At 38.1% G+C, this 27,135-nt stretch overlaps 1 protein-coding gene across 1 annotated transcript in view; it reads right to left on the bottom strand.

Moving 5' to 3' along the window:
• Positions 1-27,135, bottom strand: part of LOC134797666 (polypeptide N-acetylgalactosaminyltransferase 5) — a 68,759-nt gene that overhangs the window by 10,736 nt on the left and 30,888 nt on the right. Inside the window, exons 4-8 of the mRNA XM_063770008.1 lie at positions 13,533-13,699; positions 12,870-13,034; positions 10,745-10,898; positions 8,167-8,344; positions 6,034-6,214 (exon numbers count right to left, since the gene is read on the bottom strand). Of these exons, the coding sequence (XP_063626078.1) occupies positions 6,034-6,214; positions 8,167-8,344; positions 10,745-10,898; positions 12,870-13,034; positions 13,533-13,699 (845 nt within the window). The remainder of the gene's footprint in view (positions 1-6,033; positions 6,215-8,166; positions 8,345-10,744; positions 10,899-12,869; positions 13,035-13,532; positions 13,700-27,135) is intronic.

The raw sequence follows: 27,135 nt of genomic DNA, 5'->3' as shown, positions 1-27,135 counted from the left end.
ACGGCGTGGTCTTGCGGAACACGTGCCCCACGTGCGAGTACGGTGCGATCTTCAGCGTGCCCCCGCACATCCACACCTAGCCGTGTGGAAGGAGTTGTCTAGTGCCAACCTGGGTTGATGTTGTAGTAGAAATGCTTTCAATCGTCGAGCCACACCTCGGCCAGCCTCGCGTTGTTGTGGTTGACCACTCGCCCGGTGCCGCCCGGGAACGAGTACGGCGTGGTCTTGCGGAACACGTGCCCCACGTGCGAGTACGGTGCGATCTACAGCGTGCCCCCGCACATCCACACCTAGCCGTGTGGAAGGAGTTGTCTAGTGCCAACCTGGGTTGATGTTGTAGTAGAAATGCTTCCAATCGTCGAGCCACACCTCGGCCAGCCTCGCGTTGTTGTGGTTGACCACTCGCCCGGTGCCGCCCGGGAACGAGTACGGCGTGGTCTTGCGGAACACGTGCCCCACGTGCGAGTACGGTGCGATCTACAGCGTGCCACCGCACATCCACACCTAGCCGTGTGGAAGGAGTTGTCTAGTGCCAACCTGGGTTGATGTTGTAGTAGAAATGCTTCCAATCGTCGAGCCACACCTCGGCCAGCCTCGCGTTGTTGTGGTTGACCACTCGCCCGGTGCCGCCCGGGAACGAGTACGGCGTGGTCTTGCGGAACACGTGCCCCACGTGCGAGTACGGTGCGATCTACAGCGTGCCCCCGCACATCCACACCTAGCCGTGTGGAAGGAGTTGTCTAGTGCCAACCTGGGTTGATGTTGTAGTAGAAATGCTTCCAATCGTCGAGCCACACCTCGGCCAGCCTCGCGTTGTTGTGGTTGACCACTCGCCCGGTGCCGCCCGGGAACGAGTAGGGCGTCGTCTTGCGGAACACGTGCCCCACGTGCGAGCACGGTGCGATCTCCAGCGTGCCACCGCACATCCACACCTAGCCGTGTTAGTGACAATGTTCAACGCACTACGGTACATATAACTCTGCTTTTATGCAAGAAGGTTGCACAGGCCCAATCCTAAATGTCAAATTGGCGCTGACAGCGACTATAATTTAAGAAGATAAATTGTCATATCGCCACTTCTTATACTGTATTTTAATGTTAGATATTATCCAACAAAGTGAGAGACACTTTTCTTAATGAAAAATTTAATTATTTATTTGAATAGCGTATTACGCGCTTATTATAAACTAATATATAACCGAGATCCGTTTTATTGATAGATTTATGAATCGTTCCGGTTAGCGTAGTAAATTACGTTAAATTACTATAAAATCAATTTTGTTTCATTATACTATACATACAACATATAAATTGAATACACGTGCTTACTTGGTAGCTACGTATAATACGACATGACATAATAAATGAATTTACTTTTCAATTTATAAAGACAAACAGTGTTATTGTATAATACATTATACGTATTTCATTGAACATTGTTTACCCAAATCGCATGTTAAGTTATTTGTAAGTAGTCACACATACTCGTATATGCTATACGACATTGACGTACCATGTTACTAAACTTTGCACTTGTTCAAACAATAATTTAATTAAACTAGTTACGTCATTAATCATTTATTCTATAAATGAAATTTAAGTTATAATTGTACGTCAATATCGAAACAGTTGTATAAACTTATTAGTATTAAAATAACATGATATTATCATTATTTTTTAAATTGATAAATATTAAAGCCTTATTATCTATGCATATATTAAATACCACGGTTAGTAAAAACATTATCGATATACAATAATTAATTATTATTAAATACGATAAAATTACTCAAAATATCTGATATCAGATGTCTATAAGCCATGTAATGACATAATTGCGATACGATAATAGATATAATTCTATTAAGCCATGATTATTAACTAAGAACTGTAATACTTCAATACAACTAATACATGTACTTGTTTTTAACCGTTTGAATGCCACGCCCATTTTAAATAACGCGCTATCGTAATTATTCGAATGCACGAATGTTAATATTAAACTGTAACCCTGCGGGTCTGAGGCCGTATTCAGCGTTCAAAGGGTTAATGATCACAATTTATGTGCTGCATAATTAGTAATGATTTCTTAAAGTAATACAATTCTTAGTCGAAAGAATTGGTGTGGTAACTGACACAATAATTCTGAAAACCCCGAAGTTTACTCATTGCTTCTGCATTGAGAAGAAGCAGAAGTATAGAAGCAAATAATAGTAAAAATAAAAACAGAAAGAGTAAATAGTAAGTAGAAAAATGTAAGGAAAAGGTCGAAAGTAATATCAGAGGCTTGTAAATAGTAAAAACTGCCAATCTCTTTAAAAATACGTTCGTCCGAAATACCAAATACATTTTGATGTAACTCTGATATCCTAATATAATACCATTTACTAAATATACCGAGAATTCAATATAGCAACAATGACTCATTAAAAACAATAACGAGAAACGCAGTTTTATACAGAGATTACATTTTTATTATTTACATCACTAGTCTAAGGTAGTAAAAAAACGAAACACAAACATACAAATGAAGTAGGAAACAAACAAAAATGATCATGCGAAATGGATGGAATGCAGCTGCAATGGCGATCATCGTTAATATGAAGCTGTTAAGATTGCTCAAACTGTTACATTCATTGATGTCAACCAATGATTCATTTAATGTATTAGATGTGTAGTCTAAGACAATTCATGCTTCGAGTTTGACGGCTGCAGGCCTAGCCAAGATAACAAGCGTTTGCAGAAAACTAAAAGCTACTGTCGTTTTATCATTCTTCCATACTAGTACGATAGAGACAGTACGTTTCGTTTCTCTGCGAACGATTGCCATCTTGCCCCCTGATGTAGATACGCTTTACGACTCCGTGCTATGCGGTAAATCTGGTTGTCAAAAGTTGATTTTTGAAAATTCAGTTACCCCAAGACATGGTGCCATACAACGTCACTTACTTTACCTGTCAAAGTCAAGTTCCCGGTTTTTTCTTAGACTTTACACATATTATACAATAAATAAATCTTTAAAATGTCGTCTAATGCAACGTTAGTCCCCAAGCCACAACAAAACTTTAGTTGTACGTGTACTGCTATCATTTTGCAGGGGTTATTGCTATGATAACGGTTATTTCGGTAATTAGTTTTGTTAATACAACATTAATTGAAGTTAATTCTCATTATGTTATCAGGAGACAGTCAAAAACCGCTAGATGACGCCAGCTGTAGAGATAGCATACGAGTTAAACACGAAGTGTACAATATCTAGGTACCTACCTATATAGTTTATTACACACATTACCTATGTATTTTTCTCGCACAAGTGTCAAGCCTCGCAAAAAGCAGCAAATGCGTTGTTAAAATCACGATAATAAAATGTCAATTATGCTAGTCTAATTAATAGTAAAACCTGTCATATAAATTACAGTTTTACCAAACTGCATTCTTGTGTCATATACACCAAGAAATTTAATCGGTGATCAGGAACCAATTTTTCTAATTCAGTCATCGATGGTGATCACATTTAACTATAGGACCAACCCCGAAATCACAAAAAAATTGGATGGTTTCCGATGGTCCGATGTTGATATTTTCTATGCGTCAATTTTTTTTTCGCGATTTCGGGGTTCCTCTCATAGTTAAATGTGACCGCCATCGCTGACTGAATTAGAAAAATTGGTTCCTGATCACCGATAAAATTTAATAGTGTATAGAAAGACTTTGAAAATGCTATCCAATTTTCTATTTTAAAACCATTATTTCGCTTTGACTTAAGCAATTCATTACGTCGAGTGGTCGGGAACGGGTAGTAATTTTCCAAGGAAAGTATAACATGGTCACATACGGTTCTAAGTATCCATTAAGTAAAATGTATGGAATTAAGTTACATAAACGATAAACGTTTGTCACTAAACGATGTTTGACGTGAAAGTGACATAAATTGCTCCCGCTAGCTAGTTTAATTATAAATGTTTAGTTACTGCGTATAGGCGAAGCGCATGGTGGCCTAGTGGTAAGAGCGTGCGACTTGCAATCCAGAGGTCGCGGGTTCAAACCCCGGCTCGTACCAATGAGTTTTGCGGAACTTATGTACGAAATATGATTTGATATTTACCAGTCGCTTTTCGGTGAAGGAAAACATCGTGAGGAAATCGAACTAATCCCAATAATGCCTAGTTTCCCCTCTGGGTTGGATGGTCAGATGACAGTCGCTTTCGTAAAAAATAGTGCCTACGTCAATTCTTGGGACTAGTTATCAAGCGGACCCCAGGCTCCCACGAGCCGTGGCAAAATGCCGGGATAACGCGAGGAAGAAGAAGTTTCTGCGTATACCTAGTAGTCTAAATAAATCCCAAAAATTAAAGTAATTGTCTCTTAATATATAATAGTACATTACTACAGAGGCCGGGACGAAAGGGGTTGCCGGCCGAAGACATATAGACGGCCGAGCGAAGCGAGGCCGGATAGGTCTGAGCGCGGGCAACCCCATTTCCCGCCGAGGTATGTATAGTGCTTTTCTCAAACATGCAATGAAATAAATAAAATAATAAATCCACGAAACCCAAGTTTTATTTATAGAAAAAACTAAAAGTAAACTACACCCAAAATATAACCAACACGTACCTATATCATTATCACGCGTATGTTTTACACGAGTCGTGTATTTTTACTACCCGTATATTTTCATGTATCTTTGATTTTTTCGCCTTGTAACCGTCTGACTGTCGTTTTCGTCACATAAGTTTACATAGTCTTTCATGTTGATATCATGTTTCACATACATCGTTGCTTTATGCATGGAGTAAATAAGTATAATTTCCACAGTGTTGACGAATTTGTAGTTACATTCATTTAAAATATGCCACAAAACTGTTACTAATAAACTGTAAGCCGTTTTTCTTAGTTTCTCAAATAATAAAATTGCCATAAGCAACCATATACATACTTCGTCTTTGACTTGGCGGCAGAGGTAGCAAGTTATTAAAATCAATTCTGCTTACGCTGCCAATTCCAACACCTACGATTACAATTAATATTACTTTCATTATTTCGTCGGAACTCATATTAAAGTCAAAAAATCAACAACGCACCATAAATCCAATAAAACAGAATGAATATTTTTCAACTTTACCTCCATAACAATTTAAAAAATATAACTACGCGTGTTTGAGTAGACCTTTTTACCGCTAACGTTTAGATGAAATATTTTAAATGTTTTTATTTATGTAGTTAAATTTATAATTTAAAATTATAAAATTATAGAATGTATTATTCATTAAGTTCATGTTGATTTTATACAAATAAAACTGCAAATTATAGCAAACATTGTTTTTTGTTTTTTTTTTTATAGGCGTAGTGGCAGAGTGTCATTACGAACCATAAAGCAAATACTGCCTCTAGTTTTTTTTAATGGATGAATGCCACGATGCTGTGTCACAAATATCTGTGAAATGAAAATTAAAAAAGAGGACTTTGCCGGCCTAGGCCTGCAAGATGTGTATGAAATTCCATTAACGACCTTTTGTCCTAGCCGCACCTGAAACGTCATACTTCGCAGCCTATTATAAGGAACATAACATCAATATTTCATTGCATGTTTGAGAAAATAATTTTATCTGCATTCTATTAACTACATTTTAGTCAACAAGTAATTACGACCGATAGGTCAGGTAGGTCAGGCGATGACTTTAGGTTTTATAGTCCTGCATCGTCATCATCTAGCGATTCTAGCGGTTACTTACTGTACAATGGTTAGGATAGGTTAGTTATTACACCAAAGGTGTCTGTCTAAAGGAATACATTGTCAACTAGTCGTAAATTTCTCATCTTTAAATGCAGTTAAGGGGCCCGCTGACTACCAGTTAGCCGGACAATATCAGCATGTCAGTTAAACGCAAAATTTGACAGCTCCGAACAACTGACAGGCTGATATCGTCAGGCGAACTGGCAATTTGTGGGCCCCTTCAATAAGCGTTTAGCCGACGATATATTCCTTTGTACGATTAGCAAAACCCAGCAGAAATGTTAGCAGCGACTCCGAACCTGGGTTCATGGCGTAATAGAACTCGCCCCACTCGTCCATCCAGACTTCGGCGACGCGGGCCGCGTTGTGCAGCACCACGGTCTGCACGCCGCCGGGGAACGTGTAGGGGCTCTTGTCGCGGAACACGTGCCCCACGTGCGAGCACGGCTCGATCTCCAACCGCCCGCCGCATTGCCACACCTTTCATTATAACGTTATAACGGTTTAAAAGCCGTCATACGAGGCCGCTTTACACAGCGCGAGAGAAGTGAATGACAGTATGAAGACTAAAGACTCCTGTCACGGAACACCTGCCCTGATCGTCTGATCGTCAGCCGATCGCCGCATTGTTACACTTTTTAGGGTTCCGTACCCAAAGGGTAAAACGGGACCCTATTACTAAGACTTCGCTGTCCGTCCGTCCGTCCGTCCGTCCGTCCGTCCGTCCATCCGTCCGTCCGTCCGTCCGTCCGTCTGTCACCAGGCTGTATCTCACGAACCGTGATAGCTAGACAGTTGAAATTTTCACAGATGATGTATTTCTGTTGCCGCTATAACAACAAATACTAAAAACAGAATAAAATAAAGATTTAAATGGGGCTCCCATACAACGAACGTGATTTTTGATCAAAGTTAAGCAACGTCGGGAGTGGTCAGTACTTGGATGGGTGACCGTTTTTTGTTTTGCTTTTTTTTTTTGTTTTTTTTTTTTATATGGTACGGAACCCTTCGTGCGCGAGTCCGACTCGCACTTGCCCGATTTTTATTACAATTTATAGTTAGTAACTATTCTTATTTTCACTTGTCTTTTTTAATCTTTATTTGAACCATAGACACTGGATGTCTACCTAGAATATTGTCTTAACTTACTCTCTGATTCACATTAACTTATTTTCGGTTTTCTTTCACCTTTAAATGACGTCACAATACGTTAAGAATAGAATTTCAAAACTAATAATTGTCTACGATTACAATAAAATCCGAATAAGTCCAAGAAATCTTAATTTCAAATTTAATCAGATGGAAATTTTTAAACAGGTTAGGTTACTCAGTACTTTTACTAAAAATGCCCTACATCTATCTTTATTCCTTTTGATCACTCAATAAACAGTACATACTTTGTTATGCCCGACCATTAAATGCATAATCATTTAGTATCGTTCATTTTGAAATATATTAGCTTTAAACACGAATCAAAGAGCAAAAATAACATTAAATTCCCACAGATAACGTATTTAGTATTTACCTACTTACTCATTTTTTCAAGATAAGAGGTTTCACCTTGAATATGTTTGCAGTACATAATTGCTTTCGTATTAGCGTGAAAGATGTAATTTTAATTTGCGTTATTTAAGGATATTATGTTCCTAATATTTGTTAAGGTAAATTCAACCGTACGCCTTGAAAAATTAAGTATAGTTTTCGACATAACTCGAGCCGATATTATTTTTACGATTGGTCGTAAAGCTTATTAGACAAGCGTACGACACGTATAGACCGTGTAGTACACTACAGCACATATAGGCAAAGATTATACAGAAATATAAAACTTGGAAGAATTGTTTTTTTTGTGACAAAATAACCTAAACATAACGACTTATAAAGACTTTGCAAACGTCTACAAACTCTACCAAAAAAGATGTCGCGATCGCAAATTATACTTTAAAATGGTATATCAGACATTTAGCTCCCATGAGGAGGTAAAGTACGACCATGGAGCTTGAACAATTCCGTCCATTGACCCGTGTAAATTCTTTGTGATCGGTGGCCGTACTTTACGCAATTATCACACGGATGCGGTTCCGCACGCCGCTCCGCTGTGCCAGCGAGAAAGCGCTATGCACGTATATAGCTTCCCGCTCGCTCATCGGAGCGGCGTTCGAATCTATCGGCGATGATCGTTGAAAGTATCATCGTCTATCATCGGCAAGATCATCGTGCAAGCATCCATACTATCGCCTGTAGTAGCAACCACCCGGCGATTCCCTTTGATGGGTGCCCAAAAACCGACAACTCACGGGTCGCAGGCGATGATATATGATGACTGACGGGGACTGCCGAGTATGCCCTCTACAAGTCTACACTATCGTCCATGTCAGTCATCGTCTATCATAGCGTCTTAGTTCCAAAATTAAACATATCCAATACGATACCCGGAAGCTCATCTCCAAATTCTCTCCGCCCCATATGTCCATGCCCTGGTCGTAGGAGCCGATCTTGTAGAAGTAGTCCCGGTCGATGGCGAACAGCCCGCCGGCCATGGTGGGGGTGCGGAGGGGGGCCGTGCGGTCGCCGCCGCGGCGCTGCATTTCGCGCTCGGGAACGCGGTACCTAAGGGAATTATGCGTGGTCATACATAAAAAAAAAAAAAAAAAAAAATACGCGTCGACTTGAGAACCTCCGTTTTTTTTTTCGTCGGTTAAAAATACCATGTCAGCCGAAAGACACACATACACTTCGAATACTTATGTATTAAGAGTTGTTAAGGGTAGATGAGGGGTAAAGTCTTAAGAAAAAATCGTATTTCGAATTTTAACAGCTAATGACTTTTACCAAGTTTACCATTACCACAAAACACGTGGCATTCTAGTTTTGCTTATAAGTTCGTGTCATATTATAGAAACAATAACTAATTGATAATATGTCACAAAACTGACAGCGATAAACTTTTCTTAACAACTCATGCTAATTGGGTACACTATTTTCTGTAAACTCCCAATAACGATACAACCACTAAGCCAATGCATTTGGTTACGTCTCATTTAGAGAAACACAATCACCTCTCAAGATAAAAATTTACATACAAACAGAACAGGACATCCAAAGTTATGTGAAGGGAAGGGCCCCAACCCAACATTAATCTATTCCCTACAGAACGATTCGTTATTTCTTATAGGCATTTTCGTAATTGCACTTAAACTAACTTCTTACGCAAAAGTATTCTTGCGTTTCAGTCTCATCGAGTTTTTACCATGGTATGGTTGTTTATTTACATAATTACTTTACAATGGCAAACCATCGTTACGAGTACTAACCTCGATACGAAATTCATCGCATTACGCAATTTGCTTTGGCAAATCTTATCGAAGGAAGTGTGCTAATGTAGGCTCGTTTCAAAGTATAAACCAACTTTGCTGACTCAAAGTAGACTTTATGTAGTCGCAATACGGATTAAGAATAGTTAATTAGATACGCCGGGTTAGCAAAAACCGTTTTCCTAATCACTTGTACGGTTGTAATTGATTGGAAGGTAGGTATAGTATTCGTTGTATTGTAGGTGTTGTGCTAGCCTCATATGGGGAACAATAGAACGTAGGGCTGGCAAGACAATGGCTTTGGATGGATGGATGGTTCCGTAGGTCAGTTGGAGTAAAAGGCAAGCCAAGCGGTCAGGGTGTATTGAGATACTCAGTACAATAGCCGGTACTAGGTGAGGCATTAATCAATGACGATATCTTTTTACCGACTAGCTAATAAAGAAGATACTGATATCGATATGTTTATGTAGAGGTTTCGATTTGTTTTTTTATTAGCCATAAATTCAGGAGGCTAACACTAATTGTTTTCTATCAGCATCTGATGATGTAATTTTGGAAGCATGACTTGAATTCGTCTATTCGTATTTCGTATAACGACACTCAATAATTATTGTCATAGCTCTTTTTAGAAGGCGTTATGTCTTTATTGAATCAGAAGTCTGTTTCTATTTTTTTAATTTATTAGTAACTATAGTTTGGCCAGGGACTGTCTCATTTTAAACATGGACAGAGATAATCATACTGTCTATGTCTTACGCTAGCACTAGCAACCAAAAGAAATATATGAGTAGGTATAGTTTTCTTGTTAATATTTACTGTTGTTGAGTTACATGTGGTTTGCCAGACTATATTTTAGTAAGATTAAAGATGAATAAAGAGGATACAGAAGAATGAATCGGCATTACACAGACGAAGGTAGGTTTTGTGTACATTGTTATTTTCAGGATATCCGTGCGTTCTGTTTATTTAACCTCACAAATTGATCGAACATTTCTAAACATGTCTTTATGCTCCCGTAAGTCAATTCAAACAACCTTTGATTCAATGTATATTTTGTTAGAATCAACTCAACTGTACCAAAATAGGGTACAAAAAGATTTACTTTTGTGTATATTGACTTCCAATCCTTGTGTCTATAAATATATGTCTCTGAGGAAAAATAACGTCAATAAAAGTATGAAGGCACGTCCACAACTAAGGTAAAGAAAATATCTTATGTAAATACAGGCTTAATTAAATTTCTGCCAAAGAGCAAAGATACCGGCCCTCCCACGCTTCCTTCATTCATCTTCCTATTCATTTTTAAAGACCATACCTAGAATTAAGACTTTGTAACAAATCTGATTTACATGGTAATAAGACTGACAGAGTCGACCGACTTTTTTCTAATCTGCATAAAAGATTATAATAAAAAAAAGGTCTACAAAAACTGTAGCAATGTCTCAGAGTCATTGTCAATTTTATATCTTACCATATAGAGTTCACTTTTCGTCTGAAACCTGCCCAGGTCAACTGAAGTTTCAAAGAATTTGATTTGATATTTGAATGTAGTGTCCAAGATGACATAAATACAATACAAATTCTCTTTATTGCACACCACAGAAAACAATACAAAAGAAAACAGACATCAATCATGCTGTGAAGATTCAGGCTAATAGTGGTTCGAAAGCTGGGTAAACAAAATTGAACTTACCATCTAAAGTTGAGTTTCCAGTTGAAGCCACCCCAGGTCATGTCCGAGGCCTGGATGTACTCGAACGTGGTGTCCGAGATGACGTCAATGATGGGACACACCACTGTGCTTCTGTCTTCGACTATTCGGGCCAGTAATGGTTCGAGCCAGCCCTCTAAAATATAATTGATTCTATTAATAACACATCTGAGAGCAATTATTTGTGTGATGAGAACAAATATTTTTTCGTGATCCTTGGTGATAGGTAGGTATCCATCTATACTAATATTTATTTATCAAGATCAACAAGAGTTCCAATAACATACTGCTAACAATAATAAAGCCTATCACAATCGTGATACGTACTTAGTACTTATTCAATATCACGATAATAGTTTGCAAGTTATCTATAGTTAATTATGCAAACTCGACGAGCTTTTACTTATTGATTCATCAAAAGGCAGATAAGATAATACTGAAAACGGGAAAATAATCATAAATGTCTTCTCCAAATTTAATATAGAAACTAAAAAAAATACTGATTGTACACTCCATGATCAATTAAACTATTTTGACTGCAACCGTCATCTTAATAATTATTATATAGAAAGTTGGTCTCAAATCCGTGCACGTTAGTATAGCGATAACATTTTTGTAGCTGACTGTAATTGCAATCTAAACTAGGAAAAGGACGTGTGGGCTGTTAACTGTACGATAACAATCTCCAAGTCGAAACAACACATTCGAGCCGATATTAATTCAATCAGATTACTAGAAGTGTGTCAACCGGACACGCAATATTGCACGAAAGACTACAAATACAAATCTGTTCGTTAACGAAGTAGATTAGCCACTTTAATCTAAAATGCAAGGCGTTCGTTAGCGTTAATTGGGTCGTGTGTTGACCTCTTTTTTTGGAGAGTCATAGTGGAGCCACGTGGCCGCCGTGCCTATGTTAACGTTTCACGGGTGACCCTTTGAACTTAATAAAATATAATGTTCAACTATTTTGATTCCGCTAATGAACGTGGTGAATTGCCTCGGGCCGTTCAATATTAGTTTTTTAAGATACCGGATGGCGAATTGCCTCGCCCACTTCAAATAAATGAAAATAGTTTCTTTTTATACATCGGCAAGAAGGAAATATCAAGGAAACGCTAATAGCATCTGAGTGGTACCTATACCGCTTCTACCGCTTGTACAATGGGCTGTGCTCTGAGGAATTATTTGACATGATGCCTACGGCCGCTTTCTATCACCGCACCGCTCGCCGTCGGCAGGGTGTTCATCCTCACACCCTAGAACCTAAATGGTCGCGTACTGTGCGATTTAAGAGGAATTTCCTCCCGCGGACGCTCCGGCTGTGGAATGAGGTCCCTTCCGAGGTTTTCCCGAGGGTCTACAGTATGGGGTTCTTCAAAAAGGAGTGTACAGGTTTTTAAAAGGTCGGCAACGCGCTTGTAACACCTCTGGAGTTGCAGGCGTCCATAGGCTACGGTGACTGCTTACCATCAGGCGGGCCGTATGCTTGTTTGCCACCGATGTGGTATAAAAAAAATCTACAGCAAGAATCTTCCGTAAATAAAATGCAAAAGACGACTGAAACAGTAGTAATTTAAACACCATTTACTAATATCAAATCACTGAGTTTGTATTCGTTATTTTTCATCTAGTAGTATTAACCAGACTGTCTAGGGCAACTAGGGCAAGAAACGAAAGCGATACAGAACTTAATATATCAAGGGACTCTGGGGAATGTGACGTTATCACACTACATACTTGCGTTGAGTACATAAGATCGAACTTTAGTTACCTACGGACTTCAAGGAAAGCGATACCGCTCTACTTATGTCACGTGTTCGTGTGAGGGGTTTTAAAAGCGGATATAGATCCACTTGATATAATGCACTTGACTGTCTTTATATCGTTATACATATCTTTCATACATATCTATGCTCAAAAGCAATTTAAATGGGTTTAATTTAGAATTTAATTAAAAAAGTCAAGAATGTTCATTAGTGCAGCCCTGAGTTTTCTGTCAGATGAGTGAGCAAAGGAAATTAGCATTTTTACGTATTTTCCAAGATATTTTATACGAGAAAGCAAGAAATGAGTCAACAGAAAATTATAGAAATGTACAACTTACCCGTGCATTCACAGTGGGCATCGAGGAAGGTGATGACGTCTCCCTTGACGTGTTTAGCGCCGAGCAGACGCGCTCGGATGAGACCGGAGCGTTTCTCTGTCCTGAAGAGGTGCGTCGGTACTGGCAGCGTCTTTATATAGTCTTCCAGCTTCTTGCCGAGGTGTTCTGTGTCAGTAAGCAAGGTATAGTCAAGAATACAAGGACTTAAACGTTGTTAAAATGCGTTCAGATTTGGCGAACGCTTCGCGAATGCGTCTAAATATTTACGAAATATTCGCTAACTGCTTGCGCTCTTTACTGAGTTCTTGCAGAGGTGTTCTCCGTAACAAGTAAGCAAGGTACATAAAGTCGAGAATACAAGGATTTTTAAGTTGTTAAGTTGCGTCTTAGCGATTGTATTTACAAAAGACTCGCTAACTGCTTCCGCTGCTCATTATCAAGTACAAAACTATGTAAAGCGCACATGCACGTGCAGCGCTAGGGCCTACCAAAATATCGATAGTCGATATTTCGTCTATTTGCTTCTCTTTTGCTAGAATATTCAATGACGATAGAGACAAATAGAGATACGAGCGAACGAACTGGTCCACATCTATAGCCCGAATCTAGCCCTCAAAAATACGTAACAAAAAATCAGGTCTCTAATACAAAGTAAACTCGTACCTTTCTCGCTAGCATCATCGACTAGTATGATTTCCTTGAGTAGCGGCCTCGGCGAACGATTAATCGTACTCCAGATAGTTCTGATGAGGGTAGTCCACGCTTCGTTGTGGAATACTATGACCACGCTGGTGGTCGGCAGGCGCGCCGGGTAACTCTTGTCTTTGCATCTGTGGAATTATTAATAGGGTTAGATGGCAACCTGTAAACCTTGCTAGGTTTTGTGGAGGAGCTGGGGTGGTTTGAGTATAGTTTTTTCACGCTAAATAGACACAACAGTTGTCAATCTGTGGAAAATACCCACTAGAAACCCTTGACAGAACTATAAATACAACAATAACTAACTAACTAGGAAGGACAAGATTAGCAGAGTAGCTGAAACAGTAAGGTCGCTATCTATAGTTACAATATTTGTCTCGGGCGATACGACCGACACGTTGTGTGTCTTATCCTAGAGAAAATAAACTATATCATGTCTCTCCATCATGTTATAGAATTACCGATTTAAACGGATCATATCATGTTTCTAATTGTCCAATATTTTTTTATAGCTTGAAGATCGGTTAGTGTTATATATTTGTTAGTATGAAGCAAATTTTCGAGGGTTCTTTGAAACTTATTAACACTTCATTATTCATTAGGTAATAAAATGTCATGTAGGTATATCAAAATGTGTAAACTACAAAATAGCGAAATAATCGTCGTTCTACGTGTGGGTAGCTAATGGCAGTTTTATCGCTCGCAAATCGATTTATTTTTATATTCTTCGGATTGTCGTAAAATTGGAAGGGGCCTTCCAACTTCTTTGCTATGTTGTTCAAACCAAATATGTTTCCTTGAAAGTTGAAACTCTTAGAGCCACTTGCACCATCCCACAAACCCGGGGTTAACCGGTTCAACCTGGAGTTACCATGATTACCAGTACAATTTGACACTGAGTTAACGGTTTAACCGCTTAACCCCGGGTTAGTGGGATGGTGCAAGTGGCCCTTAGACTTATAATAAAAAGAATTAAAAAATGCCTTCATGAAACTTTGTCTAAAGCCGTCTTATTATTATACAAAAATGGCATTTTTACCGCTCCCATATCCATTATTTACAATTTCACATTTATTTGTGTGCCGTAAAATTTCAAACGGCCTCTAAAACCGGCGACCTGATAACCATTGTTTGAACGACAAAAGTTTGTAAACAGAGTAATTTTTCATTAACCTAACGTCCTTGCGTTGGAATACCCGGGCCAAAGTTGCCTTACAAGTTTAATGAAGTTAAGAAGTCGTTAACACTTCATTGTCTGAAGCTACCGGGTTTCGGTACGCGGAAGCTCAGTATCCCTTTCGTCGCTATTCTATTTCTGATGTCGAGCGCACCAATAATGTCGCTCTGGATAATTATATGTTAACCCATATAGAGCTAAAACCACTTTTTTGTGGTTACAGGTTGACACCAACCAAGAATAGCCCTCAAGAATAACTAAACTATGGTCCGAAAATAAATTCCCTTTGTGGTTTCGTCTGAGTTTTCTTCCATGTTAGTTTAATACATTGCAAGCTGCATTCAAATAAGTGTTATAGAGACAAGAAGATAATTATTAATATTATTAGATGTGATTTTGGACCTTTGTAGAGAGCTGTTTATTTATTTAACTATTTGGGAGTAACGGGAGAGCGAACGATCACCTAATAAATGTAACGTTTTCAATTATTTTTTCCCGAAATATTACCGTCGCCCAAAATATTTTTTCTATCTCTCCCCTCACGCCTAAAAGAACTTTCGATCTTGATGTTTATAAAAAGTAGATAAGTATTAGGGTTTGTGTGCCCTTGTCGTACTTGTCGTTTTAACTACGCCACGCACGTACAATTAAAAAAAATCCATAATAAAGCGTGTTTTCCGGAACGGTACAATTGAGACATTTCTTCTTAGGTCAAGAAAAAGAAAAGTCTCGGCAGAAAGTATTTTAAGAAAAAATGGGAAATATTTATGAATGACACTTTCACGGTTTTCATGTTTAGTACAAACAGCAACACTCCTAACTGTACATCGGTGGACCTTACCTTATTACAAAAGGCATAAGGCCCCCTCCGATGTACAGTTAAAAATGTGGGCGATGGTATTTAGTGGGTCACCGGTCTACATGGTACCAGATACCAGTGGTCCCAAGTCCCAATGCATTAAAAACTGCAAAATGTAGCATTTATACTGACGTCTAAAGGGAAGTAGGTACACTGCTAAATCGCCTTTCCACGGCCGTTTTAACACTACAAACAACTGAAGGAAATTTACTACCGCGCTAAATATTGATAACCGATAATGATCTTTCGCGTGTGAAGCCTAACAATCGGTATTAGAAATGGTCACCTCACTATATCGCGGCAAGGACTGACAGATGAGCATCGCCGCAATGGCGGCGTCGTAGGTCAAGCTTCCCAAGTTATGTCTGTTTTATTGTATTAAATCCTTTATTTGATGGTGATTGCTGTTTTACCTTTAACAGTTCAGAAGTGCGATAAGTAATTTCCGTCCACAATACATTTTACTTTGTTAAATGATGTAGTTCAACCACACAATGGTTGCCATGGAAACAATGCCGGTCTGCATTATTTTATCATAATGATTTAATTGAATTCGCATCAATCATCATTGAATAACAGACATAAATAGTTTCTGTAGCCGTAATAAGGCTTTACGATTATACTAAAAAGCTGTTAATCAGTTTACACGTCATCAAGATTGTGTACGTGACCTTGAGTTATGGTCAAGTTTGTGATCAGATAATCCATGTTAAATTGGGTTACAATGTATGGTAAGCTATGAGTTATCGTTCCAATTTGTTGGGAAAAATATTACAGTCGTGTGACTTACAATGGTGTAACTTTGTAGTAGTTTTGTGAATAGTTTTGTAAGTGAACTTTTGGTGTGATAAATATTTAATTTTATCAGAAATCTAAGGTAAAATCACAAGTTGACATATCCACATAGTATGAGAAAGTATGTAATCATTTCAAAAAGTTAAAATCATTACTATAATTGGCAAGTATGAAATATTATACTTACTTACTCATGCCAAATAAATATTGGTCACTCTTGGCTACTGCGGAGTTCAGTAATCATAGAATTATTATACAGAAATGACAACCCAACAAGGCTATTGTTACAATTATATCATCAATCAATATCATCTAATTGGCCTCACAGTGGTCAGAATACAGTAATTTCCATAGCAGTGTTCTATGTTCATAGCGCTTATAAAACTTGTGACTAAATAAGTTGGCCGGTTTACTGGTTGAGTAAATGAGCCATTGATTCAACCACCTTTATTTCAAAAGTGAAAAAAGAAAATAATAGTAGGTATCTGAAATAATTGATTTAATCATTGTCATGGTTCTTTACTTACAACCCAATTATGAGGAACATTGAAGTGGCTAGTGTGTTAGATATTTTATATAGTATGCGCTATGCAGAAAATAGAAATAAAGATCTTTATTGGATTCATCCAAGCTTGTGCACTCACTGTGGTAAAATTTAGGCACATGAAATCTAGTGGAGTGTCACAACATATTTGTGTGGCTTAATAATAAATAATATTTGGAGATCATAAATGATGACTTGTGTTAATGCAATAAGTACTGAATAAATTGTTGGGTTATGTTTTAATTTATCATAAAATGCAGTGGTATTATATTATCTGCTATATTAGATTACGGTAAGATAAATGCAACTCTTAGATTGTTGCTGGGCATGTAAATCAAAAGATGATTATCTGGACTACCTATATGAAATGAATTGTCACTGTGTAACTAGCTGTATAGCTTTAGAAATTTATAGAGGTGACTAGAGTTGATTATTAATGAATTGAGTTACATTTACCTAAATGAGGCAAGAATTTAAAATGTCACAGACAATTTCATATACACACTATTAACTTGCAGTTTGTAAACTTTATTCCAACAACATAAGGTCTACTGATGATCGGTTGAAAGTATTGCTGTAAGTACTTGACTGTTTTGTGTGTACAGTCCTCCACAATAAAATGCTTATAGACCTAGTCATGTCAAACATTATGTTGGTGGCTGCAAATTGCCTAATCTTTGCAAAGTGAGTACATGGAGATAAATTACTGTGTATGGTTCTTATGTGTTTGTGTATTATGTAATCAACTATTGGTTATGAATGAAGTATGGTCTTGTGTGGTAAAATATACTTACTAATAATTCAACTTTAACACAAGGTACTGCACATACTTTGCATGTTCAAAAGCGAATTGGAGACTTTGTTGTGGTAAAATATGTTGTTTAAATGTACACCTAGATGTACTAAATGAACAAAATGAGTGTAGTGTAACAGTACTGACACTGACTAATGGATATTTGTTGACATGTTCTCAGATGAAATAGTGCAGATTAGCATGCTTACTAGGCCGGTGCTTTGTGGATAATTCCATACAAGTTCAGGCGGATTGCAACCCCAAGAATTGAAGTAGCATGTACGTTGAATTTGCACATGCACTGCAGGAGGCAGTGAGAACAGCGGTGAGATGAAGTAACAAATTGAGTGGAGACAACTGGTATGGTTATAGTATATGCAAACCTGTAAGTGTGAATTGAATGGTAGGTAATAATGTTTTGTTATTGAATGAAATTTGTGTCATGTTAAGAGGGCTGAAAACTAAATTCTAATTAGTTATGCAGAGCTTGCCAATATTGTTAGATATGAGATATCTATCTCACAGAGGCGGCTTGTTCATATGGTTGTGGGCAAACTGGTTGACCGGTAGTAAAAGTATTAACTGGCTAAAATTAGGCCGGTAGGAATTGAAGTCTATTGATGGTGTGCTCCATGTAGATGGGTACTTCCAAGAACAATTAAAATTATTAATATGTTATTTGTGTGTGTGTATGGCTTCATATTGAAACAATGATTTTTATAATGTTATTTCTTAATTACCTAAAGTAAATGATTGATAAATTAACAGTGTGAAGTGATAATATTCAATGAGTCAACATGTTCAATTTGTTTGTTAAATGTTGTATTATCATGACATGTGTTATTATAAAGTCAATATGACTCCTAGAATGGATATTGCGGCTCGTGGCGGTGCGGCTGCTTGAAGTGAGTCCTCTTCCTCACTGAACTGCAGCTGAAATGAGTTGCAATGAAAGAAGAGTCTGCAATGAGAAGTGACTGCAGATGTTATTACTAAAGTTATCCAATTGAATGAGGCACATAAGTTTACAAGTTTACAGTAATGGTCAATATTATTAACACATGTTGTTTCACCAAGTACCTACTTGAAGTAAGTTTCTGGATGTTTTCATGCAAATGAATCATACTGCCTATGCCTACTTTACTGATAATTGGCATGACTTATAAAATGTCTCTTTATGTCTTGTCTGTTTGCAATTTTTCAAAGACATTATAATATCAAGTAATTAATATGGATGGATACTATAATAGGTACATTTAAAAACCATCTAGTAAACAAAACAAATAATATTTGAATAGTATGCTGTGTGACTGAACTACTGTGTGTGCTAAGGCATACCTACTGTTGGCTGGTGATACATACCCCTTACGCAGATCATTCTAGCATTCAAAGCTACCTCAGACAGAAGAAGAAAATAAGTGGTCTTGTTGAGCGACCTATTATTCTAGACAACATTTTGTAAGTTAAATTGGTAAACATTAGTTATGTACCTATAGCAGGTTTATGCCTAGAGGTAACAATGTTTTAAATTACTTGTTCATATACTTGCTACTTGGTAATATCTTTACATCACACACTTTACTATATTATTTAGTGTTGACAAAGGTCAAATTGATGAGAGAAACATGAAAATCGTTTCTGAAGGCAACATACCTTATGTTTGAGGTATGCATGTTAAGGTAATTATCAGAGTAGATAAATTATGAAAACAAAAAAAATATATATATTTGGCGTGACAATGATTCTCTAGGGCTCTAGTTGGCTGTCGTGTGGTGATAACGCCGACAGGGCTATTACACTTAGGTACAAAATTGCTATTGTTGCCAAACTTGTTATGCTGTCACAAATAAGGTTAATGCCCGTGATAAAAGAAATGAATCCATGTAAGCGTAAAGTCGCCTTAAGTTAGTCAAGACATGTTGGTGAAAAAGAAAAGTTATGTCCGCCAAGTTTGGTTGCCTCAAGGGCTCACAGAAATGTTTACATGGTTGCCTCAAGGGCTCACAAGGTACGTTAAAGATGTAGGTACATGGTTGCCTCAAGGTTTCACAAGGTACGTTAAAGATTGATAACTCCCGACAACAAGGATAGCGGCCGATGATGAAATCCAAATGAAACGGTGAAATACTACAACACTGTTTATTCACAAAACATTACTAGATGTTAACTCCATGAATCGTTTCACAGTACTGTCCCTCGAACCACGTGGCTCTCGACTTTTATATTAATCGCTAGTCATTAAAATTAATCATTGTGGGTATATTGGTAAACATCAATCTAATATACCCACAATGTCTAAACCAAACAAATGATCTTATAATTATTGAAGGTATCACCATTAAATGTACAAACCAATCTACCTTCGACTATCATACATATTTTAACAGTCCAACGGTGATATCAATAAAGCCATGAGAATGCGAAGGTACAACTATACCAATACGATCTCAAATACCCGCAACTATCGTACTTAATTCTACAAAAGTTAACAGTCGGCCTTCCTGGCTACGCTACGTCCTCGTGGCTTTATTATTATATTTAAATGTACTATATTATTGTTAATTACAATTAATCCATAAGGTATACAACTATATATTTAAATCACAAATCATGATACCTATATAGTGGAACTAACAGTTCATTAAGATCATGAATAATTATTGGACAACTGCATTGAACTCTAACATGTTCAAATCATCGCCTTACTAATCATGTTTAATGAAACCTTATATTATTATAATTATGATTCTATTAAATCTCTTAAACAACTAGGATCAGTAATGGGAACCCCTTCCTGTTTCCTTATACTGTCTAAAATGATTCTATCGAATCTTCACTAACTTATGATCAGTAATGGGAACCCCTTCACGTTTCCTTATACTGTCATATGTGATTCTATCAAATCCTTAATTACTATTTATCATAATCAGTAATGGGAAATCCTTCCTGTTTCCTTATACTGTGCATAAAGTAACATAGTGATTCTTTTAGGATAATCAGTAATGGGAAATCCTTCTTGTTTCCTTATACTGTAAAAGTATGATTCTATCGAATGCTTATATTATATACTCTTATATTTATATCTCACTGAGTATAACCATTCATAAGCATACTTATTTTTACATACCTAAGTTATGAATTACTCGGACAAAGTCATATCATTATCGCTGCTTTCTGCATCCCTGTTAAATACAAGCCAGGGTAACATTTTGTCAACAGAAACTATACTTTTGAAAGGGCGGTTATTTTTCTTAGACAAAGGAGTATCACAAATCTCATATCGATCGTGATCTAGTACCTGTGTTATACGATAAGGTCCCTGAAACCGAGGTACTAACTTCCGACTTTGGCCAGTCGCAGGTATCTCTCTTTCGATTCTAACTAAGTCTCCTAAGTTGAACTTCACTACCTTCCTATGCCTATCGAATCTTTCCTTCTGTTTTTCCTGATTTTTCTGTACATGCTCCGCTACTTCTTCTCTTACTGATTCCAGGTTTTTTGTGTTTGCATCATTATCACCTAAACTTGATTTTAAAAGAGCATCACTTCTGCCCGTAAGTTGAAGACCAAATAGCACTTCCGATGGAGTTTTACCCGTCCCTTGATTAATTGTGTTATTCAGTCCCCACTGTACCTTAGAAACTGCCTCATCCCAAACATTTTCAGGTTTCCCGCAATTTGCTGCCGTCAGCGCTCCCAGTATGGTCCTATTGTAGCGCTCTACCTGCCCGTTTGCACGCGGCGTTGCAACGGCGTTAAGCACGTGCTTTATTCCTAGAGAAGCTACAAAAGACTTAAAACGCTTTGAGGTGAAACCACTACCCCTATCAGAAATGATCCTTGTTGGGGGTTTAAAAAGGTCAAAATAATGCTCAAGAGCTTTAATAGAGGTAGATGATTTAGTATTTTTGACTGGTACCAATACGATAAATTTAGTGAAAGCATCTATGATCACAAACAAGTACACATTATTTCGCCTGCTTTTAATGAATGGTCCTAAGTGATCGAAATGTAAAGTATGGAACGGAGAGTCTATCTTGGGAATAGAATGCAGTTCACCTGCTTTCTTACCCCCTTGACTTTTCGAATATGCGCATTCTAAACAGCTCTGCACATATTTCTTTACAAATCGATTCATCTTAGGCCACCAATACTGACTTTTAACCTTGTGCAACGTCTTGTCATACCCGAAGTGGCCTATATCGTCATGGTTAGACTTTAGAATCTGCCATCTGACCCCTTTAGGAACAACCCAGTGTTCGCCACTTTCTGTTTTCCGGTAGAGTAAACCGCGTTTGACGACATAATTAGCTTTAATATCGGGGACATTATCCAATGAGGAATCATTTAAGATTTCCATAGTGCGTTTAATTTCGGAATCGTTTTGTTGAACCGTTGTGATCCAATCGACAGCCTTTTCTCTAACTTCGCATACTCTAACATCATATTCTACTACCGCTGTGGCAGGGTCAACGGGATTACGACTAAGCGCATCTACATGCTGCATGTTAGTGCCCGGCCTATACTCCATGTCAAAATCGTACTCTTGCATGATATTCCACCAACGAGCCACTCTGGGTATCATATCTCTTTTTTCCAGAGTTGCTCTCAGTGAGTTACAGTCCGTGATGATTTTAAAATGTAGCCCCAGTAAATAAACACGAAAACGCTGTAATGAGCAGACAACAGCTAACGTTTCCAAATCGTAGGACGTAAAATGTTGCTCTTCGGGCGAGGTTTGGCGACTATAATATGCAACTGCTTTAAAAGGAGTGTTCGGATTTTGTCTTTGTAGTAATATCCCACCAAGGCCACTCTTACTCGCGTCCGTATGTACTTGCGTTTCAAAGGTTGGATTATAAAATGCTAAGACAGGCCGTTCGACTAATACTTTACGCAACGTATTAAATGCACTTTCTTCGTCTTCACCCCATTTCCATTTTGAATCCTTTTTTAATAATTGTGTAAGTGGTCTAGCAATCACAGAAAAGCCCTGCACAAATCGCCTGAAGAAACTTGCAAGACCTATAAACTGTCTGACATTATGTTGATCCTGTGGCCTTGGAAAATTCTTAACGGCGTCAATCTTTCTACTACCAGGCTTGACCCCATCAGCACTAATGTCAAAACCAAGATACTCAATATTTTTCCGAAAGAAATGGCATTTAGATAATTTCAAAGTCAATCCGGCTTCTTTGAACAAGGAAAGAACGTGACGTAAATCCTCTAGCCCAGTATCAATGTCTGTAGATGGAATCACAATATCGTCCATATAAGCAAACGCGTTTTTAAACCGAGAGTGACCTAGTATTTTATTAATGGTACGTTGAAAGGTAGACGGCGCATTTACGAGCCCGAAAGGCATACGATTAAATTCAAAATGACCGTCTGGGGTCACAAAAGCGGTCAATGGTTTAGATTCCTCAGACATTGGGATCTGGTAATAACCAGATGCCAAGTCCAGAGTCGTAAAGTATTTAAATCCGGCTAAATTATCTATTTGGTCTTCGATTCGTGGCATTGGATAATGTTCCTTGACTGTGTTTTTATTAAGTTTTCTAAAGTCTACGCACATACGTGTCTCCCCTGTTTTTTTCTTAACTAATACGATTGGCGATGCAAATTCCGAACACGACTCTCTTACAATACCACACTTTTCCAAATCACCAACAATTTGCCTAACAGTTTCTCTTTCCGTGTGGGACAATCTGTAAGGCCGATAGACCACTGGGGTTGAGTCCTTTAAACGAATTTCCATTTCGGAAACATTGGTACATCCTATTTCACTAGTATTAAAGGCAAAACACTCTCTATATTCAGTTAATAAAGATGTTAACTTACTCAAATAATTAGGATCTAAATCAGTATCAACTAACAAGTCTTTAGGCTGAATATCTACTTTACCAGAATCATCACTGCAAGTTTCTATCAAATTAACCTGTAATATATTAGCTGCATGAGAGCGAACTAACAGTGTGTCTTTCGGTATTACAAACTGTCGAGACGGAAATCCCCTAATAGTTATCTGACCTTTGCCATTGTCAATCCGGCAATAATCATGACATACCTCATATTCTTTACGTGGCTCCTGTCTTAATTGATGCTCAATATAAAGTTCGCCAGAATACACTGGCTTAGAATAAACTTCTACAGTACTAACGCCATCAACTTTAGTGTCTTCGCTAGCATAAAGTAATATTTTATCCGCCTTTTTACTTGTATCAATCACAATGACCGCTTCATGAGTTTTCACGAAAGTGATATGACTCTGTTCCGTGTATGAGTGACCTACAAGTAAAGGTACCGACAAAAACTCATCTGAAACTATGTAAAGCAGAACCCTAGCACCAACCCCTTCAATTGACATATCCACAGTACATTTAGCTACAGGTTTTACAGATCCCTTACCGAACCCATTTAGAATGGGAAGGTCATCAAAGCTCATATTTAAAAACTTTTCCGCATCAGATACTCGCATCATAGTGCATTCCGCACCGAAATCTATAAAACACGCGAACTCTTTACCATTGACAACAGCAGTTTTATAGTATTTGCTGTCATCTTTATTAGAACCATTTATTAAATTAATTGATTTCTGTTCCGTTACAGGCGGTTTATTACTCGAATTCTTAGTAAAGCAAAATTCAGACGAGTGTCCTAGTTTTGAACATGTTTCACATTTCTTTTGCGGCTGTTTGCATTTAAAGCTTGGGTGACCTTCCTCTCCGCAGTTGTAACACTTTAAAACCTTATTATCTCTACTAGTTTTCATGAATGGTTTTGATTTTGGCGTCGAATCAGAAGCAGAAGATGGTTTTTGAAAGGATCTCTCAGGTCTTTTAATTGATTTTACACTCCGCAAATAAACTAATAATTTATCTGGATCACTAAATTGTGCAGCTTCTGCTCCTGTTCGCACGGATCTGTCATCAATACCCAGCAAGATACAATCTACGGCATCTTTGCCGGATAATCTACACTTGTGTAACAAAATCATTTTATCATAAAAATAATTCTCAAGAGAATCGCCAAATTTGGCTCGTAAGTTTAGCATTTCTGTTAATAAAATCCCGTAATTTTCGATGCTTGGGAACGCAGTACTTAATTTTACCTGCCATTCTTGCCATGTATATTTCATACTAGGCAATGATTGATACCAACGTTGCGCTACACCGCTCAATTTAGGTAATGCATAGTGCAGCACTTCAGGTTCAGACCAATTGTAAATAGCAGCACACTCATTAACTTTATTAAGCCACATATCTATAGTTTGACTACTTTTGCTTGGATCAAACTCTGGAACTGCGCTGGTAGCAACAGGATATCTCACAGATGGTTTAGAGTTAGCATTTTCGGCTTTCATGATTTTAATAAATTCTTTAAACACACCCGCTACATCCTGCGGCTCTCCGCGCTGCCCATAGACGTTAGACTCCGTTTGGTTGTTGCTGCTATCTAGATTTTCATTATTCTGAACCTGATTTACTTGAGAGGACAATAAAGTCATACCAGTGTTCTCATTTAAATCACTATTGTTTGCATTTGTATGCCCAGCTAGGGACCTAGCTATTGAGGCACGAGCATGCACATTACTGTCCTCACTAACCCTTAAATCGCGACGACTATCACCCATATGGGGACTACGCGATCTAACGTTATGTAAAGCTTCATTTGTCCTTCTATTTATACTGCGAGATCTCCGACCTCCACTTCGACTACCTCGAACCCTCGCATAATATCTATGTTCACTAATCGTCCTGCGACTGCTTCTACGATGACTACATGAACGTCGCGTACCTCTAGAACGGCTGCGAGACGGTCGCTCCGCTGTGTGTCGACAACGCGACCTCTCGTAGTCCCTCCGGTGACTGCACGGTCGATAGGAGTCCCGCCGCTGCTGGCTGCGTGACCTCCTGGAGCCGCGACTGCGCCGCTGCTGGCTGCGTGACCTCCTGGAGCCGCGACTGCGCCGCTCGTCTGGTGCCCGGCTGCGCCGCCGACTCTGCCTCTCCTGGCGCTCTCCGCCATCATCTGGCGTTGCCAGCCGTCGCTCAGTGGGTATCTTGTCCATGGCTGAAACGGGTTATTGTATCGGACATGTAATGTTCTTATTAAGATTTCGTTTTTAACAAGTTTAAAGTTTGAGTAATGCACGTAGGTACTTGAAAGTAAATAAGACTTGGTCATCCATACTAAAGAATAAAAAAGGACAAAGACAGGATTCGTAATGCTAATCAAGTAATCATTGTGATTTAAAAGCAGGATTTCTATTTAATATAAATGTCGCAAATGAATACATCTTGCTTAACTCAAAGTATGTATTTACGCAAACCTGATTGCACACAGAAGTTAATATCTACACACAAGTTCCATTTCATCTCATAATCAAACAAGGGACTAAATAATGTTCGATTTTCTAAAAAATACTAGTAAACAAGCACTTAAGGCACCATTTTATCCTTATTTAAACAAAATTGTATAAAAGCAACAATTACGTTGCATTAAACTGCATTAATTTGTCTTACAGAACAATTACTTTAAAGTAGTATTATCACATACTTATTACACCTTACATCATACGTAGTTAAGTTTTTTAAACGCTTAACGGAAACGAAATACAATAAACGAAAAAAAAAATATATATATAGTGTACCTTTTCTAGTGAGCCAGTCTTACATCCCACCTTCTGAAGCTGATAACTCCCGACAACAAGGATAGCGGCCGATGATGAAATCCAAATGAAACGGTGAAATACTACAACACTGTTTATTCACAAAACATTACTAGATGTTAACTCCATGAATCGTTTCACAGTACTGTCCCTCGAACCACGTGGCTCTCGACTTTTATATTAATCGCTAGTCATTAAAATTAATCATTGTGGGTATATTGGTAAACATCAATCTAATATACCCACAATGTCTAAACCAAACAAATGATCTTATAATTATTGAAGGTATCACCATTAAATGTACAAACCAATCTACCTTCGACTATCATACATATTTTAACAGTCCAACGGTGATATCAATAAAGCCATGAGAATGCGAAGGTACAACTATACCAATACGATCTCAAATACCCGCAACTATCGTACTTAATTCTACAAAAGTTAACAAGATGTAGGTACATGGTTGCCTCAAGGTTTCACAAGGTACGTTAAAGATGTAGGTACGTGGTTGCCTCAAGGTTTCACAAGGTACGTTAAAGATGTAGGTACATGGTTGCCTCAAGGTTTCACAAGAGTACGTTAAAGATGTACCTAAGTACATGGTTGCCTGAAGGGCTCACAAGATACATTAAGGCTTTACGTGGTTGTCGAGAGCCTTTGCGGCTTGATACATGATCGCCTGAAGGGCTCACATACAGGATCGCCTGAAGGGCTCACATACATGATCG

Source organism: Cydia splendana, chromosome 15 (assembly GCF_910591565.1).
Source record: "Cydia splendana chromosome 15, ilCydSple1.2, whole genome shotgun sequence".
NCBI lineage: Eukaryota > Metazoa > Arthropoda > Insecta > Lepidoptera > Tortricidae > Cydia > Cydia splendana.
Note: the sequence above shows the minus strand (reverse complement) of the source record. Positions and strands in the feature narration are given on the sequence as shown.